Raw genomic sequence first — 18,298 nt, forward strand, 5'->3', positions numbered from 1 at the left:
CCCTGCCCCCGCCCACATCACCGGGTAAATATCTACACCTGCCGCCGCTGGTCTCACAAAAAAAACTCAAATAATTTGAACACCTAAGGAATCGACCACTCGCGACAAACGTTTACAAAAGCAAACACATCGTCTCATGCCTTGGACCATCACACAGTTATATCGTCTTTTTCTACATTCGTGACACTTGAGTCGCGCGGTCGCCGCGGCTGCAAATAAACAACGTGATCGGGAAAACCATGACGTGGAAGTTAAGAGCGACCGGAAGCCTCCGCGCAACAACTCGTCCGACACCGAACCCTCTTTTATTTCCATATCCGACTATTTCACAGCCCGGAGTTACCGCCCCCTACAGGAGAGGAGGTTAAGCTCGCCAGTGAGGGGAAAAACACGACCACCAACGCTATCTGGAAGCTTAAATTAATTCTTATTATTGTTTATATACATGTTTTTAGTTATTTTATTCATATATTTTAATCTTTTTTTTTTTTTGGACCACACCTGACCCCACGTCACTTTCTTCTTCTACACAAACACCTCACACTCGAGTCTGGGCTCAGAGTCAGAAGCAAGCAAACCGTGGACGACCGTGGAGTGTAAAAAAAAAAAGACACAGAGTTACACTTATTGTCAAGGAATAATAATAACAATAGTTTTATAATTTGAAAAATACTATCAGCTTCCACATCTCTCTCTCTCTCTCTCTCTCTCTCTCTCCATCTCTCTCTCCGTCAATCCGACAATTTTTTTACGTTCACGCACAAACGCGACTTCCTCCGCTTGAATCAATTGAACTTACAGTAAAACCTACGTCACGGAAAAAACCCGACGTTTTTACCGCTTCTCTCGTCCCGTGATCGGACCAAACAGAAGTTTACGCCCACAACTGTAGCGCTAACGCGACAGACTCCGCCCTCTTACGCGAGAAGTAAATCGCGCTGAGAGCAGAGGAGGAAGCAGAGGCCGGCCTGCAGAGGGCAGTGGTCGTCGTTGTCGTCGCAGTAGCAGTAATAGTTGTACTAGCCTCAAATTTACTGACCGGGGGGCGAAAAAAAGAACGCAGAGGTACAAAAATCCATCCCATGATGAGCACCGAGAAAAAACCAGAGGGGAACAAACCCTCGTCATTCACATTGATTTTTTTTAACTTCCTTTCATATATTTATTGATTAATCGCTGATTTTAAACGTATACGCAGAACGCAGCAGCAGCTCCACGTGGAGGAGGCGGAGCCGTCGATTCGTCGTCGTCGTCTGCTTTGAAGAAGAAGAAGAAGAAGAAGAAGAAGGAGGAGGAGGAGGAGGTTCTGAAAAAGGCTGTTGCTCTCTTTTTTTGGTCGAGAAGACGTCGACGGTGGGGATTCTGGGGGATCCAGTGTTAGCGAGGGTGGAGGACGATGAGGAGGAGGAGGAGGAAGAGGGCGTGGACGTCTACCAGCTGAGCAGGTTGCTTCGGCCCAGAGTCATGAAGTAAACCTGGCTGGAGCCTCCGGAGCGAACCGAGGCGAAGAAAACCTGAGGAGGAGGAGACACAGACGACAAACAAGAGGGTCACCTCCGGCCCCATTTAGGGTGCGTTCCATTTGTAGTCGGAACTCGGAATTTCCAACTCAGAAACTCGGAACAAGTTATTTCATAGTTAGTTTCCAACTTTCTCTGGAACGCGGTGTTTCAACTTCCTGTTGCTTAGCAACAACAGTGTTCATTTCGTTCATGAAAGCTACGAAGGAAAATGTTTTCTTCATTGACAAGAACAAGACGTTAAGTAAATAAAAATAACGATGTGACAAAAAAATCTACCGATGCTTCAACGTCAACGAATGAAAACTAGGTGGACATGTTTAGGGGGCGGGGCTAGACGGGGATAGAACCAATCAGAAGAGAGGAATAATAGGTGATCTCTCTGCGAGGTAAAGAAATACACGACATATGGACGACTTTCACGTACGATGTTACGTGAGAAGAAACTCTTTATCAATCACCGTAGTTCCCTAAAGGCTTCAGGGAACTACAGCGGCCTTCACGACCAAAAAAAACGCACATCTTTGACTCGTTTGTCCATGTTTGTCCACACGTCTTCAAAGAAACAAACAAAAAAACTGAATTTTAAAGCATGGCGACATTAATACAAACATTCTTATAAGGTGGTGTTTTCAATTTCTGCTGAAAATTCACTTAAATGTTCCGCGCTGGACGTTCAGCTAAGGTTTCTGTCTCCGTCTCCGTGGTAACCATGGACTGTATCAGCCCGTCTCACCTTGTCATTTCTTTCACAGAGGAACTTGAGTCTCTGCGCTCTCTTGTGCATGAAGACTCCGTCCAGATGTCCCGTCTCCACAGAGCGGATCTCGATGGCCTTTTCCCCCCAGCCCATGATCTGGTTGGAGCGGATGTAGGCTGATGGAAAACAACAGAAAACATCACTCATGTGTTTAGTGAACGCTGCGTTCTCTCTGCGCGTCTGACGCAGTCGCTGTTCGCCTCTGTTTATAAACACGGGGCGTTCACAAGGTCAACAACCACACACACAGATCTCTCAATGCTACGTCACAGTGTTTTTGTCTGAGCTGTTCACACAGACTCGGCTGTTGATGTTCTTTGTAACGCGTGTGAACGCGGAAACTGCTGGAAAACACTCAAAAATAAACCGTACAGTTTCAGTTTTTAACAAACGAAACATCATAAGGAACTCCAGCTGCAACGAGCGAGTATTTTCACGATCGTAAAAAACGTTGATCAGTGGAAAAGTTGATGTACTTGAACGTCAAAATTATTCAGTTTTTTTTATCATTTCTTTGTTTTTTGAAGCAAATATTCACATTTAAGAAGCTGAAACAATCAGAAATCTCATTTTAATCATGAAAAAAAGCTTCAAAGCGATCAGTCGGTGATCAAAACAGTTGACGATTCATTTAGTCTCCGATTAATAATGGAGTCCTTGTTTCAGCTCCATAAGGAACATTGAAGAGTTTAACATAAAATGGCTGCACTCTTCATCGTCTTTCACGTTCATTTATTAAAGAGATAAAAGTCACAAAGTGATAATTACGTCTCTGCTGCTCGTTGTAAAGAAAGCAGTCTGGTTAAATGAATCTCTTTAAACCAAAGAAAACTGGAAGGAAGAGAAACTTTAGCCGTGTTTTTATCACGTGGAACAGTTCGGTTTCGGTACAGTACGTTTATTTCCTTCAGGAATAGAACTTAAATAACCACCCTACCAGAGTGAATGGTACGGTCCGGCTCCACCCACAACAGTTGACAGACCTTTCAGTGTTTGTGAAACACAAGCCTGATCCAGGATTCCAGACCGTACCTTACTGGACTATACTGACTGGACTGGACTGGACCAAACCTTAACCGCGGCACTAAGAGTGTGTGTGTGTTAGAGTGGGACTCACCGACTGAGGTGGGCATCTCCCCCCACTGCAGCACCACGTCTTTGGTGATGCGTCCGTACGTGTTGACGTAAACGCCCTCGTCCTCGTAGCAGACGAGCAGCTCGATGCCGTCCGTGTTGGGGAGGATGATGATGGCGTGCGGCTGAATGCTCGTCTGGATCTGCGGCGGGAAAACAAACATCGACATCGGCGTTAGACGGCGCGACGATCGGCTCGTTAAAGCCGACGAAGCGAGACTGTTCTTACGTGAGTGGGCAGGTAGATGTCGTAGACGGCGCCCGAGTCGACGTCCACGGCGTGGAAGCCCGAGCACGAGCCGTAGATGACCTTTAACCTCTGACCCTCCTCCACGGTCAGGTCCACCAGTAAAGGTCTGTGCACCAGGTCCCCGAAAGACTGGAGAACAAAATCATCGTTTTCTCATGTTAACTGTGTTAAAACTGAAGACTATTTCATTTAATCTAAACATTTTTAGTGGAAGGTTAAAGTTTAAATCGCTTGTTGTTAGTTAAAGATGAGGAACTTTAACTGACAGAACTTTGACGCTGCAAAATAATGATTGTTTTCATCATTAAATGAATCCGTCAAAGGTCTTCTCGTTTAATTAATGATTCGTTTGAGCCATAAAATGTCAGGAAATGCTGAAAAATGTCGACCAGAGTTTGCAAAAACCTCAAAACAAATGTCTTTTTGTTAACAAACCAAAATGACTGAATTAATATTCAGTTTTAATGATTTCATTGGATGTTTGGAGCGAGGAAAACTGAAAATATTTACAATTTAGGAATCAGAAAACTTCAAAAAACACACTTTCCATTAATTATTCAAAGTGTAATTTAAGGGGACAGTGTTTAAGAAATAGTGACATCTAATGGTGAGTCTGCAGAAACACAGGAAAACTACGGTGTAGTTGCACAAAATGGCCGCCTCCGTAAAGAAAGACCCTCGCTCTAAAGCACACGTAAAAGTCTTATTTTAAAGCGACAAAAAAGTAACTTAATGTTCGTTTAAAGCGCTCACACACCTGCACAGACGTGCTGACGGGGAGTGATTTTAAATTCTGCTAAAAAACACCTCCTCTAAAATGTTACGTACTGGACCTTTAATCGCACAAATAAACGGCTCCTCACCTTAAAGGCCATGAACTTGTGATACGGCTTCGGTGCCCAGGCGTAAACCTCCACCGAGTTCTTCAGGGCCAGAACCAGGAACTTGATCCTCTCGTATTTCACTGCACAACAAAAAACAACAAACAACAACATTCAAACACTTTTCAAAGCCACGGTGATGAAAGAGAAGCTGGTTTTATTTACAGCATTTACAGGTTTTAAAAGACTTTCTAGAACCAATTCCCTCAAATTCAAGGGCTTTTAAAAGACCTTCTAGGACCAATTTCATCAAATTCAAGGGCTTTTAAAAGACCTTCTAGGACCAATTCCATCAAATTCAAGGACGTATTGGACCAGTTCCTCAAATTCAAGGACGTATTGGACCAGTTCTTCAAATTCAAGGACGTATTGGACCAGTTCCCTAAAATTCAAGGACCTTCAAAAGGACGTGTAGTTTGTCCACTGTGCGCTACCGTAAAAACATGGAGGCACAAAATGGCCGCCTCTGTAAAGCTGATTCTGCCACTGATATAAAATATAAAAGCTAACTCTGTGGTAATGATAAAAAAAAAAACCCAAAAACAATGAATATACTTATTGTATCTTCAATTCCTGCCAAACAAAAATAGTTTCACCAAACTTTAACACACTGGAACTTTAATTCTTCTTATCCTTGACTTGTAGCTCGTGCACGAGTTTGTTTTGCAGTAAATAAAAACAATTATTTAGGATTTGAAGGGTAAATTAGCAGAGATTTACGCAGCGTTTACCGGCAACGAATCAGAGGGAAACACTTTGGTTTTCCACAAACACTGACACTGATGAAAATCCTGGACAGGAAACAGAAGTCATGACTGACAGCTTGGGTCAGTCAGTGGAGAGGGGTTTCCAACAGGAAGTGTCCGACTTTGATCAAAGGCACTGAAATAACAACTCAGGACATTCTGGATTCTGGACAGAGCTGCTGCTACAGGACGGTGAGTGTTACCTAACTGAGGGCTTTCACACACACACACACACACACACACACACCACGCACGCACACACGTACACACACACTCACACACACACAGAATGCAGATGTGGTTGGGAGGTTCCTGTTCAGAATTCAACCAGGAAGTTGCGATTACACAACACACAAAATCATAGGGAAGCCCAAACACAGGCCTGATGAGCAGGATTGGGTGTATATATTATATGTATATGTATATAGAGTATATGATATAATCCATGAAAATACAGGCTGTTGTAAGTGGGGAAAAAAATTCCGATTTATATTTGGAAGACTCAAAATCGATTCATTAAAAATCCATCTGTTCATCTATGAAACTCCTTGTATCCTCTGCACAAATCTCACGAGACTATCCATATCACGTGAGACTTGACTGCCGCAGTGAACGCGAGGCTATCGCTACAACAGCTTGACGCTGCATTCCGTCGAGAGTCAGAACTGGGGGTGACACTGTGGCAGTGACTGGTACATTTATATATACTCTCTCTTACATTAACTCTTACAATAGTTCTGCAAACGAACGACTACAACAAGGAAACACAAGGAAACATGCTCATCATGTAAAACATAATAGTGCTTTTAGAAGGCGTGTTTTTGGTTTGGCACGAAACTGAAACATCTCTAAATGAGCTGATAGGATGGAATCATGTGACTCACCGACGTTGTAGTGGACGCAGCCCTCCAGGTCTCCCACCGTGGTCCAACCCTGTTTCTTCTCCACCTCGGGGTCGTTGTGTAGGATCTTGTTCCTGAGCCAGGACAGGTAGTAAACACGCAGCTTGTTCTTCTTACCTGTCGTCAAAAACACACAAAGACACAACAGTCATTTGTTGTTGCTTAGTAACGCTTAGAATTTGGTGCACAATTCCTGGAAAGTAACAGGAATTGTGCAACATGTTACATGGTAACATGTGCAATATTCCAGTAAATTCCAGGAATTGGAAACTTTCCACGGGAGTTAACAAGTATTTAGGAGAAATAACGGGAACATTTTAAAAATGAAGGTTGGGAACTTAAATGTTGTTGTACAAATACAGGGTATTTACCAACTTGTTATTTGATTATTATTACTATTTACTAGTATTATTATTATTCCCTCAAATTCAAGGATTTTCCAGGACCAATGTCCTTAAATTCAAGGACTTTTTTTCTAGGATCAATTTAGGATCCAAATTAAAAAGACTTTTCGAGCACTTTCCAGGACCAATTGAATTTCTTTTTTCAAATTGACAAACTTTCAAGGTCTTCAAGGACCTGTGCAACCCTGTAAATAATATATTGTAGCTCAGACTGAGTGTAAATTGTTATGTTTTTTTAAAAGCACAAATGTATATTTTATTGTATGCCACATAAAATATAATATAGTATAACATAATATAATATAATATTATATAATATTAACTAAATAATAATGATAATACCTCTTTGTAATTCATTTCTCAGACGTGGTTCCATGTGGTTCTAAGAAAACCTTTGTCAGTCTGATAGAACTTTCCATGACGCATATTTTTAAACCTGGTTAACGCAAACAAATTGGCCCGTGTTTTTCCTGTGGTGCTGCGAGTGCGTGTCAACGTTACGTATTATCGTACACACACACACACACACAACGACGAGCGGAGACTTTTACTCAACATCCGTTACAGCTGAAGACAAGTGTGTTGTGGCACTGTGTGTGTGTGTGTGTGTGTGTGAGAGAGAGAGAAATTGAGAAAGAGGAGAAGTCAGAATGAGGATGAACTTTCAGTCTGAGAAAACATATTTAAATATTTATGACCGTTCACACACATACACAGTCTGGAGCAACAAGTGCATTACATTTCTGTATATTTCTATTATTAATTCAGAGTGTTGACACTTTTAAAAAGCACTCTGTAATGTTATCCACCATGAGACTAACTGCCAAATAGTGAGCTATTCTAGACATCCACCAAGAAACGCATTGCTAAATGTTTAACTGTACCATACTGCCAAATAACAAACTGTTCTCACCAAGGAACTGACTGCCAAATAAAGTGCTGTTCCATTCATCCACCAACCAGATTTTCAAAAAAAAGTTATTTAGACATCCTGGTACATCCTGGTTTTCTACCTTGAGCAGAAGGTCAGTTGGTGCTCTCACATCCTGCTGCTTCCCATCTGCCAAATAATGAGCTGTTCTAGACATCCACCTAGAGACAGCCTGCAATAATGTGCTATTGTAAACATAACCAATAGTCAAATAGTGATATAATTCTAATTGTCCACCAACTGTACCATACTGCCAAATAATGAGCTGTTCTCCATATCTACCAAAAAACTGACTGCCAAATAATGAGCTGTTCCATTCATCCACCAACAGACTTTTATAAAAAGTGATTTAAACATCCTGGTTTTCTACTTCAAACAGAAGCTCAGTTACTGGTTCATCCTGCTGTTTCACATCTATTTTTATCTACATCATTTTACATAAAAGCAAAAACTGCTGACCTCATATCCCCCTGTTTGTGTGTGTACTTGTATTTATATCTTTGTGAGGTCCAAACATTTTTTACATACCTATTGTTGTGAGGACATTTTGTCTGGGCTTCTTCTGGGTTAAGACCTGGATTTATGATGTGTGTGTGTGTACCTGATATAGTGACCAGGACATTGAGTCCCTCCAGGACGTCCATCTGTTGGAAGCGCCGTCGGCTGATCAGAGGATAAACTTTTCCCTGACCGCTGCGATCGAGCAGCATCAGACCACTCTCTGTTCCCACCAGCAGGTTCACACCTACACATACACAGAGAATTACTAGGACTTTGCTGCCACCTGGTGGTGAAAACTTTAATAGCTCTTAAAAAAAAAAAGAAGAAGAAGAAAAAAAAGTCAAGTTTGTGATGAATTGATTATTACGATTCCCAAAGTGTGGGCCATGGCCCCAAAGTGGACCATAACAGAACTGCAAGTGGGCCATGATTCATGAAAGGTAAATAAATAAATTCATAAATATGAATAAATAAATATAAATTTTTATTTGGTTTCAGTCGTCATGTGACCACTGTGTGGAAAAAGAGTCATATTTAAATTTTGTTAAATCACTATGACGTCTATGAAAAAAACCTTCAAAGCTAAATGACAAGTAGCAGTTATACACGAGAAAATAAAAACTAATTTTAACACACACAATGGTTGTTCTATACATCTACCAAGAAATTGATTGCTACATAGTGAGCTGTACCATACATCTACCAAGAGATCGACTGCCAAATAACGAGCTGTTCTCTATAAAAATCAACAGACTTGAAAAAAATGTGACTTAAACATCCTGCTACAAATTTTTGGTCAGGTACTGGTTCTGCACTGCTCTCGCAGCCTGGAACCGTCTACCAAATTAGCTCTTCCATCCATCCACCAAGTGACTGACTGCAATAATGAGCTGTTCTAAACATATCCAAGCACACTGACTGCCAAATAGTGAGCAGTTCTATATATAACCAAACCCACTGACTGCCAAATAGTGAGCTGTTCTATATATAACCAAACCCACTGACTGCCAAATAGTGAGCTGTTATATACATAACCAAACCCACTGACTGTCAAATAGTGATCTGTTCTATATATAACCATACCCACTGACTGCCAAATAGTGAGCTGTTCTATACATAACCAAACCCACTGACTGCCAAATAGTGAGCTGTTCTATACATCCACCAAGTAAGGTAAATAAGGATGTGTATGAAAAAAGCCTACAAAGCTAAAGGACATAAAAACACATAAAATCTGATAAACACATACATAGCTTTTATACACAAGAAAATAAAAACTAATTCTGACAGGCAGAACGGTTGTGAGCTGATAAAGTTGTGTGCACATCAGTAATAATGTGTAATTCTCTGTTCTTACCCCAGAGGGCAGCACACAGGATCTCAGAGTTAAACCTCTTCTTGTATTTGCGGATCTCCGGCGTGTCACTCTGCGGGCGAGTGTTGACCGGGTTAACGTTGACCACCGAGCCTTTCCGAGACGGGTCGGCCCTCAGCGCCTCCGCCAGCCGGGCGTCGTTGGCGTAGCCTGAAAGGTCAAAGGGGGGGGCTTAGGTAGGACGGTAAAGGAATTCACAGTTAGAATTAGAGAAAACGTTAGGTTTAATGACAAATATCACAGTCACATCACAGTGAGTTTGTTTCTTTAAAATAAGTAAGTAATAAGAGTGCAGCTCATATTAAACATCTGTGAAGAATCTAAAGTCATCAGATCAGTGATTAAACACAGACGGAGGTCAGTGTCTGGTCAGCAGCTGCATCTGTTAACGACTTCACATACCAGAACCACAAAAGAACTGGCTCTGATGGGAACTGGACGACATTAGCGTCTTTGTTGCAGATTTTTTTAGAAATCAGTGCAGCCGTTGGCCCGATGATGGATGCATTTTATTTTTGGCCCTGTATATTTAGCTGATTTTATTTACTCCATACCACTTGTGCATGAAGTATAAGAGCTACTCTATTCAATAAAACTGAAATAATAAACAATAAATACAAATTGTGTATTTTTTCCACTTTAAAAATGGACGATTAACCAAATTTTTGTTGCTAAAAGTGAAATTTGACCCTGGATGACTCAAAAAGTATTCATATTCATAGTACTTCATATTACTTGTACATGAAGTATAAGAGGCACTATATTCAATAAAACTGAAATAATAAACAATTAATTAAAATTGTGTATTTTATACCACTTAAAAATGGACAATTAACCTCATTTCTATTGTTGAGTTTGGGGGACGTACCGACATTGTTGAGGGCGCTGCCAGTGGACGGAGACACCTGGAGGAGACGTGGGTCGATGAACGGCGTGAAGGAGGACGAGGACTTGTGTTTCTGCATGTTGTTACTGGACTGACTCTACAGACGGCGGAGACAGGGACGCAGTCAGCGGTGACAGAATATCACACAACAACAATAAAACAATGTCAGCGATGAACGGGACGCAGGCGAGCAAACTGAGGTGTTTGTGTGTGACACATGCGGGTAAAAATAAATGATACATACTCAGGTTAAAACATAATGGAGAAGAAACAAAAAGGGGGAAACAACACTTTTTAAAGTGATAATGTTGTAAATATACTTGGCGTTAACGCCGCTAACTGCGCTCTGTTTGCTAAACTAACGTCTGCAGAATGCAACACATCTGCTGAAAACAGGCGACAATCAGTGATAACATGAGAACTTTTAGATTTGTGGACGTTAAGACAGAGTTTCGGTAAATATGATCGTTCAGGGACAGGTGACGAGTTCACAGGGGGTTTTAAATTAAACACCTTTTTGAATGTAGTTTTTTATAATTGTGAATTTGTTTTTTTGAGTGAACTATGTTAAAAAAATTAAGCCTTTATTTATTCTTTCATTCATTCACTCTTGGACATGCAGGTGTAAATTGTACTTTTTGTACCTTTTCTACTCTTATTTTTGTACATTTAAGCTTTATTTGTATTTTCTTGTTTGTCTGTGCAGCACATTAACAGTAAATTCCTTTAGGGTATTTTAAAGCAAAAGTTAAGGTTGGAAAATTTGGCCAAAAAGTATTTAAATCTTTTGATAATGATGATTTATCTTTATTATTTTTTAAACTTTTTTATGAACAGAACACATAAATATTTCTCTCATCTGAAGTACAAACATTTAAAGTGTCTCTGCAATGCATAAACATTATATTTAAATTATATATAGAATAAAGGTAAATTAGGTTATTAGATTATTTGTAAAACAAACTAATCATTTAAAGTTTATTTTGTCCTTCAACAACATCTGCAGAAAAGACAGTAAATTCAGATAAAAAAAACTTAAACTATCAGCAGAGGGCGCCATTTCAAATCCACATATATAAAACTTAAGGCAGATGCAGGGAATATTAAAATAATTTCACTTCATGTAAGAACCAACTGTTTAAAATTAAAATTAAATGTAGTATTAATAATTTATACATTTAATGTTGATTTAAATAAGAGGAAAGATGTTGTGACTCTCCTGTTATTGGCGTCACACTGACGTCACAGAGCCTGCAGCTCATCGTGGCTTTTTGGAAACTGAAAAAATCGACTACGCTCGACTTTAAAAGACAATATTAGTCCAATTCAAGACGACTTTTCACTTTCAGCAAAACATTTTCCTGAAGAAGCTCTGGCACCAAAATGTCCCAGTGAGAGTTAGAGAGTGTGACGGTCGTGTGGAGTATTAGTCTGTGTTTTAATTCTACTGTTGTCCCAGTGTCCAGGACACATACCTCTATGAGTAGGGCGAGCTTGTCCAGAGGACTCTGTGGGGACATGGAGGAGGGGCTGGCGAGGCTGGAGGAGGAGGAGGGGGAGTTTGATGCAGAGGAGGAGGGGGTGGAATGGTGGCTCTGCTGGATCAGGTCTGGGAGGTGGTGGTGGTGGTGGACGCGGCCGGCAAAGCCGTTCCTGTCCGCGTGCTGTGTGGGGTTGTGTTGGTGGTGGTGGTGATGATGATGATGGTGGGGGCTGGGGGTGTGCTGGCCGAGAGCCGGGCTCGACCCCGAGCTGGGGCTCGGGGCAAAGCCTATAAGCAGACCAGTGGTCTGTGTTTGTCCCGGGCCAGGACCAGGACCAGGACCAGGACCCGGACGCTTTCTGTTATCACCTGCACTCTGGAAGTAGAAAGAGGGGTAGACGACTTTGGGTCTAGGTGTGTTTCTGATGAGCTCGGGGGACGGGAAGGTGTTAGCTAGAGCAAAGGGAAAACTACAGCGGCTATTCTACAGGCGGAGAGAAAACTCGTGTTAGTGTTCAGTGAAGGAAATCGGTTTCTTACTTAAAACAAATCAGCGTAAATCTTAAATAAAAGGTTGGCAAAAATTTGTTTTGGGGACCCAAAAAAAAAAATCTTTCACGACCCATTTTTGGGTCTCGGCCCAGTCTTTGAGAACCGCTGCTCTAGTGCACGTGATAGCAGAGAACAAAGAGACGGCCACGGAGGAAGTAAGAGCAGAAACATGATCAACACAAAACGGAAAACAATATAAAATCAGGGGGGGGGATGAATACATAAATGAATGAATGAATAAACAAAAATAGGTTCAAATAAAGAGTGAGAAGGTGAACTGATGGAGGCTGGTGTGTGTGTGTGTGTGTGTGTGTGTGTGTGTTGTACCTGTCTGACGATCAGAGTGCTGTCTTTACAGGGCGTCGACCCCGCGTCACTCTCGCCTTCATCGTGAACGATCATGGTTTTCACCGACTCTGTCTCTCCGTTGCTCAGCTTGGACGAGCTGCAGAGGAACGTTAATGATTATTAAGTGCACACTTAAAATGTGACCACTGATATATACGATCCATCGACTTTGACCCGTATCGGACTAATATCAAGTATCGGAGCAGCTCACCAACAGATTCGGTTGGAAGCTGACACTTTGACTAAAGCGGATGTGTATCAGATGCTAACCTACGACATAGACGCTAACCTACGCTACGCTACGACAGATAAGCGTGCAGTATAATCCTTCTTTTGTGTCCAATATTACAAACTCAAGTAGCTACTGATACCGATATCAGTCCAATACAATCATTTCAGGGCGGCACGGTGGTACAGTGGTTGTAGTGGTGAGCACTGTTGCCTCACAGCAAGAAAGTGCTGGATTCAAGCCCAAACATGACTCAGCTTAAATGCTTTTGCTGATTTTTATTTACATTTTTACAGTCGATATGTTGAATTTCTGGATTTGATCAGATTTTTACATTTCCATCTCTCTCCAATATCAGATCCAGTGATTTTCAGACTGATACCAATTCCCACCCCTGAGTGAAAGTTGAGAACTTACACAGCTTTGCTGTCCTCCGGACCAGAAGTGGACTCTTCCCCTGCCTCCTGGTCGACCTCCTCATCGTCGTCTTCATCCGTGGTGTCAGAGTCATCACTGGAGGACGAATAATCCGTCACTTTGTTCTGCGGGCGAACGTCGTCCACTGCGCGCAGCTCCTTCGCCAGAGCCGTCAAGTCCTGAAAGTCAGGGATAGAGAGGACGCTTTTATCTTCACGAGCTGAGACGTCACATGACACTGTCCCGTTTAATCGTCTCTTTCAAAGCGGGAAAAGGGGAAGAAAGGCTGTCGGAGAGGAAGAGTGAGGTTACAGAGGAGAAAAAACCAGCCAATGAGAAGCCAACGTGAGAGCAGCGAAGCTGAGAGATGAAGCGAGGAGACGCGACGCAGCCCATGTTCTTCAAGCTACGGTCACAGTCAGGGTTAGTGGATTAATTCTGAGGAATGACACAACTGTTTTTCGAGCTGCAAAGATGAAAAAAGAAATAATAACAGTGAAGAAGAAGAAGATGTTAAAAAGGCGTGAGTTTAAAATGGCGGCTGCCGAGCTGGAAACAGCGGTAGAGAGAAGAAGCGAGCAAAACCATTCAATGAAGCTTTAAGTTCTGAGTAGCCATCACCATTCCAGAGAAACACACTTCTAGATCTAGATCTATCCGGTCTACGGTCACCGGTGAGCTACGGTGCTGCTCGAGTCTCACCGCTGGTTTGCCCGGCCTGACCGCGTCCCTCTTTTCTTCTGATTTTTTCCCAGCGTTCTCTTTCCGCTGGAGGGGCGAGCCCTCCGATTTGGAGGAAGCTAAAATAGGTGGAACAGGTGAGAACGGTCAGTTCACGCTACACACGGCCATGAAAGCTTGGAATGTGGAGCAGGCCGGGCACAGGAACTCACAGCGGGCTCTGAACCGCTCTCCAGAGCCGCAGTGGGAGCCGGCCTGAGAGCTGGAGTTACTGGAGCTGCTGGAGGAACTGGAGCCTTCGCTGCCGCTGTGACTGGCCGCTCGGGGAACCAGTTTCTCCACGCGCTCCCACAGCAGCCGCGGCTCTGCCGCACTGTGGAGCCAACAGACAGCAGAGTCAACAGAGCCGGAGCACAGACGGTGGCTAACGGCTAACATTTGGGCTCAGAACAAAGACAGAGAATAACAGAAATCAGCGTGCTGGGCTCCGTTTACCTGGGGGCACTGCGATGAACAGCATGGCCGCTCTGTGGCGTGTTGCCGTGGTGATGAGGCGAATCACGCCTCGGCAACACGGGGGACCTTGACGTAGTCCTGACGGGAACCTTTTTTGTGATAAAGACAGTACCCAGCTCACACATACACACAAAAACATCACATTACAGTCCTTGACCCTGGTGACGTCCATCTGCCATAAACACCACAGCAGAACCCCAGAAGTCACGAGTCACACACTACATAGCTACGTCCCAGTCCACTCACTGGATCCTCCAGAGTCTGTAACAGAAAGGGTGTAGTCTCCTCCCATTTTCAAGGATTGTGAGAAATGGATGTAGATTTTGGAATTGGACAGAACCTACAACCAATCCGACTAATGATCGTATTCAGAGCGAAGAAAAATATGTCACCAAAAAGGTGATTTTTGGTGGTTTTTCTATCGACAAATGGTGTCTGGCATATTTTGGCGGTGGAGCTATTCACTTAAAATGGAAACAGCCGAATTGAAAGGCCGCTGCTCTTTGGTTGGATAAGCTGCTAGAAATCGCTTCTCTGGTGTCATGTAGTGCGTCACTTTGAGACTGGTTCCCCTTTTTAGGAGATTATGAAGTTAGCCAAAACACAGCATCCTTGCCAGACGTGTCTGGAGAGCGAAATGGCGTAGGCTACCCTATTTCACTTCCGATTCATTGACTCCATCAAATGCGGTTTGCTCGATCCTTGGGTAAATGTTGTCCCATATCGCAGAATTCTTTGTGCACCGGCGCAACAAATGGATGACCTAACTGCCAAGTTCTCAGTACGCATTAAAGAGCGCCTCACTTCCATCTCCTCTGGAGGAGCCAGCCTGTGGATTGGGACATAGCTACCGTGACTACCTTTCACCCAAAAGATTTGTTAGCATCCACAGTGAGATCGCAGCCAGTTTGACTGAGATTGTTAGTAACAAAATGGAAAAGACACGGACTGGTGTTGTTGAAGGGTCAGCCCTTTCTTTAGAATCATGGCTCTCCTGTATTTAAAGACTGAAATGACTCCTGTGGTCTCCTCTCCGTCCGTGCAGTCGTGAAACTCACAGTGAAAGTGTTGACAGGGTTGAGGTGTGGCTCAGGAGCAGCACTTCTTAAACAGAGGGTTTTTCTTTTCTGGAGGAAAAATAACTTTGGCTCTATGGATTAAATTTAGATTTTCTCACTGCCCACAATAATGGTGCAGCGACAGTTTTCCTATACTTAGCCGTATCATCCAAACCCCACATTCAGATGGAAATAACCTGCGTAAATGCAGAGCTTCTGCTAGGTTTTTTTTTTTCTCACTCTGCCGTTATTTTGGGTTATTTTGTGGACATAAAGGAGTCGTTTGTCTGGTCATGTCTCAACATGTCCTGGTCAGGGAGTAGGGACTGGGCTTAGACTGGATCACAGCAGTGAAACAGATCACATTTTGAACCAGCAGATACGTTCACACTCAATATACATTGGCGGGAAACCCTGAAATGTTGGTAACCAGTGACCGGGAACAGTGAACCTTTTGAATGATTACGTCATTAGTGGGTGTGTGAAATGTAAGCTGTAGACGAGAGGAGGAAGGAAAGACATGAAGGTGAGAATGAGGACGGAAGGAAGAGAACATGCAGTTGCCTCAAGATGACGCAAAATGTTTGATAGAAATTTTAAGAATCCCATGAATTCCAGCTCAAGTTTCTAAGGGTCTCCTTACATGCAAGGTCTAAAAAACATGTTAAAAACATGTGAACGACGCATTTCACTGAGGCGTTTGTGTGCTTCCGTTATTGTCTTAGTGAAGCAACCAAAACCTGGGAGCTTCTGAGATGACTGAAGCTGCTGCAGCAAACCTCACTGAATGAACACATTCCACTGAGAAAACTCTACATTAGCTGCACCATATTTCCTTCAGAGCAGATTTGCAGTGTGAAGGATAAAGGATCCTCTTCTTCGTCAACTGATTTGTGACCTTTGTCTGAATGATGGTCCAGAAGTCCGCTTTGAACGACTTCTTTGGCCCGAGTGAGTATCAAGAGGAACATTTTCATCTAAGCCAGCCACTAAGGGGCCACATCCAGTTTACTCCTAAGTGTTGGTTCCATGTCCAGATAAATGGGGAGGGGGTTACGTCCCAAAACAAGAAAGAAGGGTAAAGCCTTCGCCAAATCAAATACGCGGATCACTGTAAAAAATACAGATGATCCTCTTGTCGTCTCATACTTGTATCTGTGGTTTGGGTGTGCAACAAAGAAAAGCTGTGATTAAACATTAAAACATAAAGTAAAGGCGGCGGAAAAGTCTGTATTTCACCCAAGGAAAGGCAAATTTAATGAAGAATAAAGGATTATTGAAAGCAGAAAGAATCAGGCAGACGGTGGGAAGCGAGAAGAAGTGATGAATTGAAGAAGAGTCGGGGAAATCAGGATGATTGTTGTAATCGCTCAGGGTCTGACTTCTTGTCCTTACCCGGGGTGGGACCTCGGCTGAGGGAGCCTTTTCCTGGGGCGAAGGTCTCGCCTGGGGTTGTGGCTCAGTGCGTGCAGACACTGATGATGATGATGATGATGGTGATGATGGTGATGATGGTGAGGAGGAGAAGAAGGATGGTGATGAAGCTGAATGGTGATAGTGCTTTTCCTGGCCGTTGCGGAGGTGTTGATTTTCAAAGCTAGGGGCGACTTGGGGCTCGGTGAAGGAGTGCGACCGCAACACAACGGGCGGCGAGTGTGACGCCATGTTGCCGCCGCCGCTGCTCTTTAGAGCAGCCACATGGGGGCGGACCTTACAGAACAACAAAACAGAACACAGTGAGGGAGGGTGGAGGGGGGTCAGTTTGCATCCAGTAAGTGGACTCTGAAAAGAACAGGAAGTTCCACAGGTTTGTCAGAGTCAAACCTAAAACAGTTCCTTGAGGAACACCTCTGTATAAACTAGATGCAAACTCAACTTTCCCAGTACAATCATTTTGGTTTTTTTCGCTCTCAAGTTTTCTGTTAACACTGCAACAACAAAACGGAAACAACAACCGAATCCAAAGACAGTTGCTCTTCTGTGGCTACCGAATGTTTGATTATTCAAAATCTGCTAGCGTCGCTTCTCTCGGACTACAATATCTTTGTTTTTCCAATGTTCTTTTTTGGTTGTATACGCCAAAACACGAGGGTAGGACATATGGAATCAGCGTTTTGGATGAAAACTTTCATGCATTCTCCTTAACTCACGACTCATAACTTGTGTGTACGACACTTTAAGTGTAAGTGACAAACTTAGTCGTGCATTCAGGGAACATTGTAAATTGTATGACAGGGTCACATGGTACAGGTCATTGAGGGATGCAGGGTAAAAAAATTAAATAAAAAAAAGCTGCATGGTTTGTTGTTGTCTTATTTGAAAATGAGAATAGTTTCCATTGTTATTTGATTAACTCTGATCCAAATGAACCGTCAAGTTTGATTTAATACTCGGCCTCATAATCCGACAATCCCAACGATTCGCAGCATAAATCCACTTTAAACATGAGGTTTTTTTAAACCACATTACAGCATCATTTCTGCATAATTTAATCTGTGTGCGACATATTGAAAACAGACCATGTGGTTCATGTTCATGCTCAGCGGCATGAGTCAGGAGATGACTAATAACCGTGTGTGCAGATCTGTGTGCCCATGAATTATGATGAATGTTTTTTAATCAGCGGCACAATTACAGGGTACGAGGATGCGACTTTACAAACCCCCCCCCCCCGACAAACCAGCGCACGATCACAAACACACAGAGCAGCGACTCTGTGGTGAT

At 42.9% G+C, this 18,298-nt stretch overlaps 1 protein-coding gene across 5 annotated transcripts in view; it reads right to left on the reverse strand.

The window, feature by feature from the left end:
* Nucleotides 1-18,298, reverse strand: part of map4k4 (mitogen-activated protein kinase kinase kinase kinase 4) — a 74,289-nt gene that overhangs the window by 2,189 nt on the left and 53,802 nt on the right. Inside the window, exons 17-32 of one of the 5 annotated variants that reach the window (XM_058623281.1) lie at nucleotides 16,970-17,284; nucleotides 14,496-14,605; nucleotides 14,213-14,373; nucleotides 14,022-14,119; nucleotides 13,320-13,498; nucleotides 12,653-12,770; nucleotides 11,766-12,149; nucleotides 10,273-10,387; nucleotides 9,387-9,554; nucleotides 8,130-8,273; nucleotides 6,176-6,310; nucleotides 4,528-4,628; nucleotides 3,644-3,793; nucleotides 3,398-3,557; nucleotides 2,257-2,396; nucleotides 1-1,514 (exon numbers count right to left, since the gene is read on the reverse strand). The exon at nucleotides 1-1,514 is cut by the window's left edge and continues 2,189 nt beyond it. In XM_058623281.1, the coding sequence (XP_058479264.1) occupies nucleotides 1,431-1,514; nucleotides 2,257-2,396; nucleotides 3,398-3,557; nucleotides 3,644-3,793; nucleotides 4,528-4,628; nucleotides 6,176-6,310; nucleotides 8,130-8,273; nucleotides 9,387-9,554; nucleotides 10,273-10,387; nucleotides 11,766-12,149; nucleotides 12,653-12,770; nucleotides 13,320-13,498; nucleotides 14,022-14,119; nucleotides 14,213-14,373; nucleotides 14,496-14,605; nucleotides 16,970-17,284 (2,562 nt within the window). In that variant the 3' untranslated portion in view covers nucleotides 1-1,430. Of the gene's footprint in view, nucleotides 1,515-2,256; nucleotides 2,397-3,397; nucleotides 3,558-3,643; nucleotides 3,794-4,527; nucleotides 4,629-6,175; nucleotides 6,311-8,129; nucleotides 8,274-9,386; nucleotides 9,576-10,272; nucleotides 10,388-11,765; nucleotides 12,150-12,652; nucleotides 12,771-13,319; nucleotides 13,499-14,021; nucleotides 14,120-14,212; nucleotides 14,374-14,495; nucleotides 14,606-16,969; nucleotides 17,285-18,298 lie in introns of all 5 variants that reach the window. The other 4 variants (XM_058623280.1, XM_058623282.1, XM_058623283.1 and 1 more) reach the window with 4 other exon arrangements.

Source organism: Solea solea, chromosome 2 (genome assembly GCF_958295425.1).
Source record: "Solea solea chromosome 2, fSolSol10.1, whole genome shotgun sequence".
Taxonomy (NCBI): domain Eukaryota; kingdom Metazoa; phylum Chordata; class Actinopteri; order Pleuronectiformes; family Soleidae; genus Solea; species Solea solea.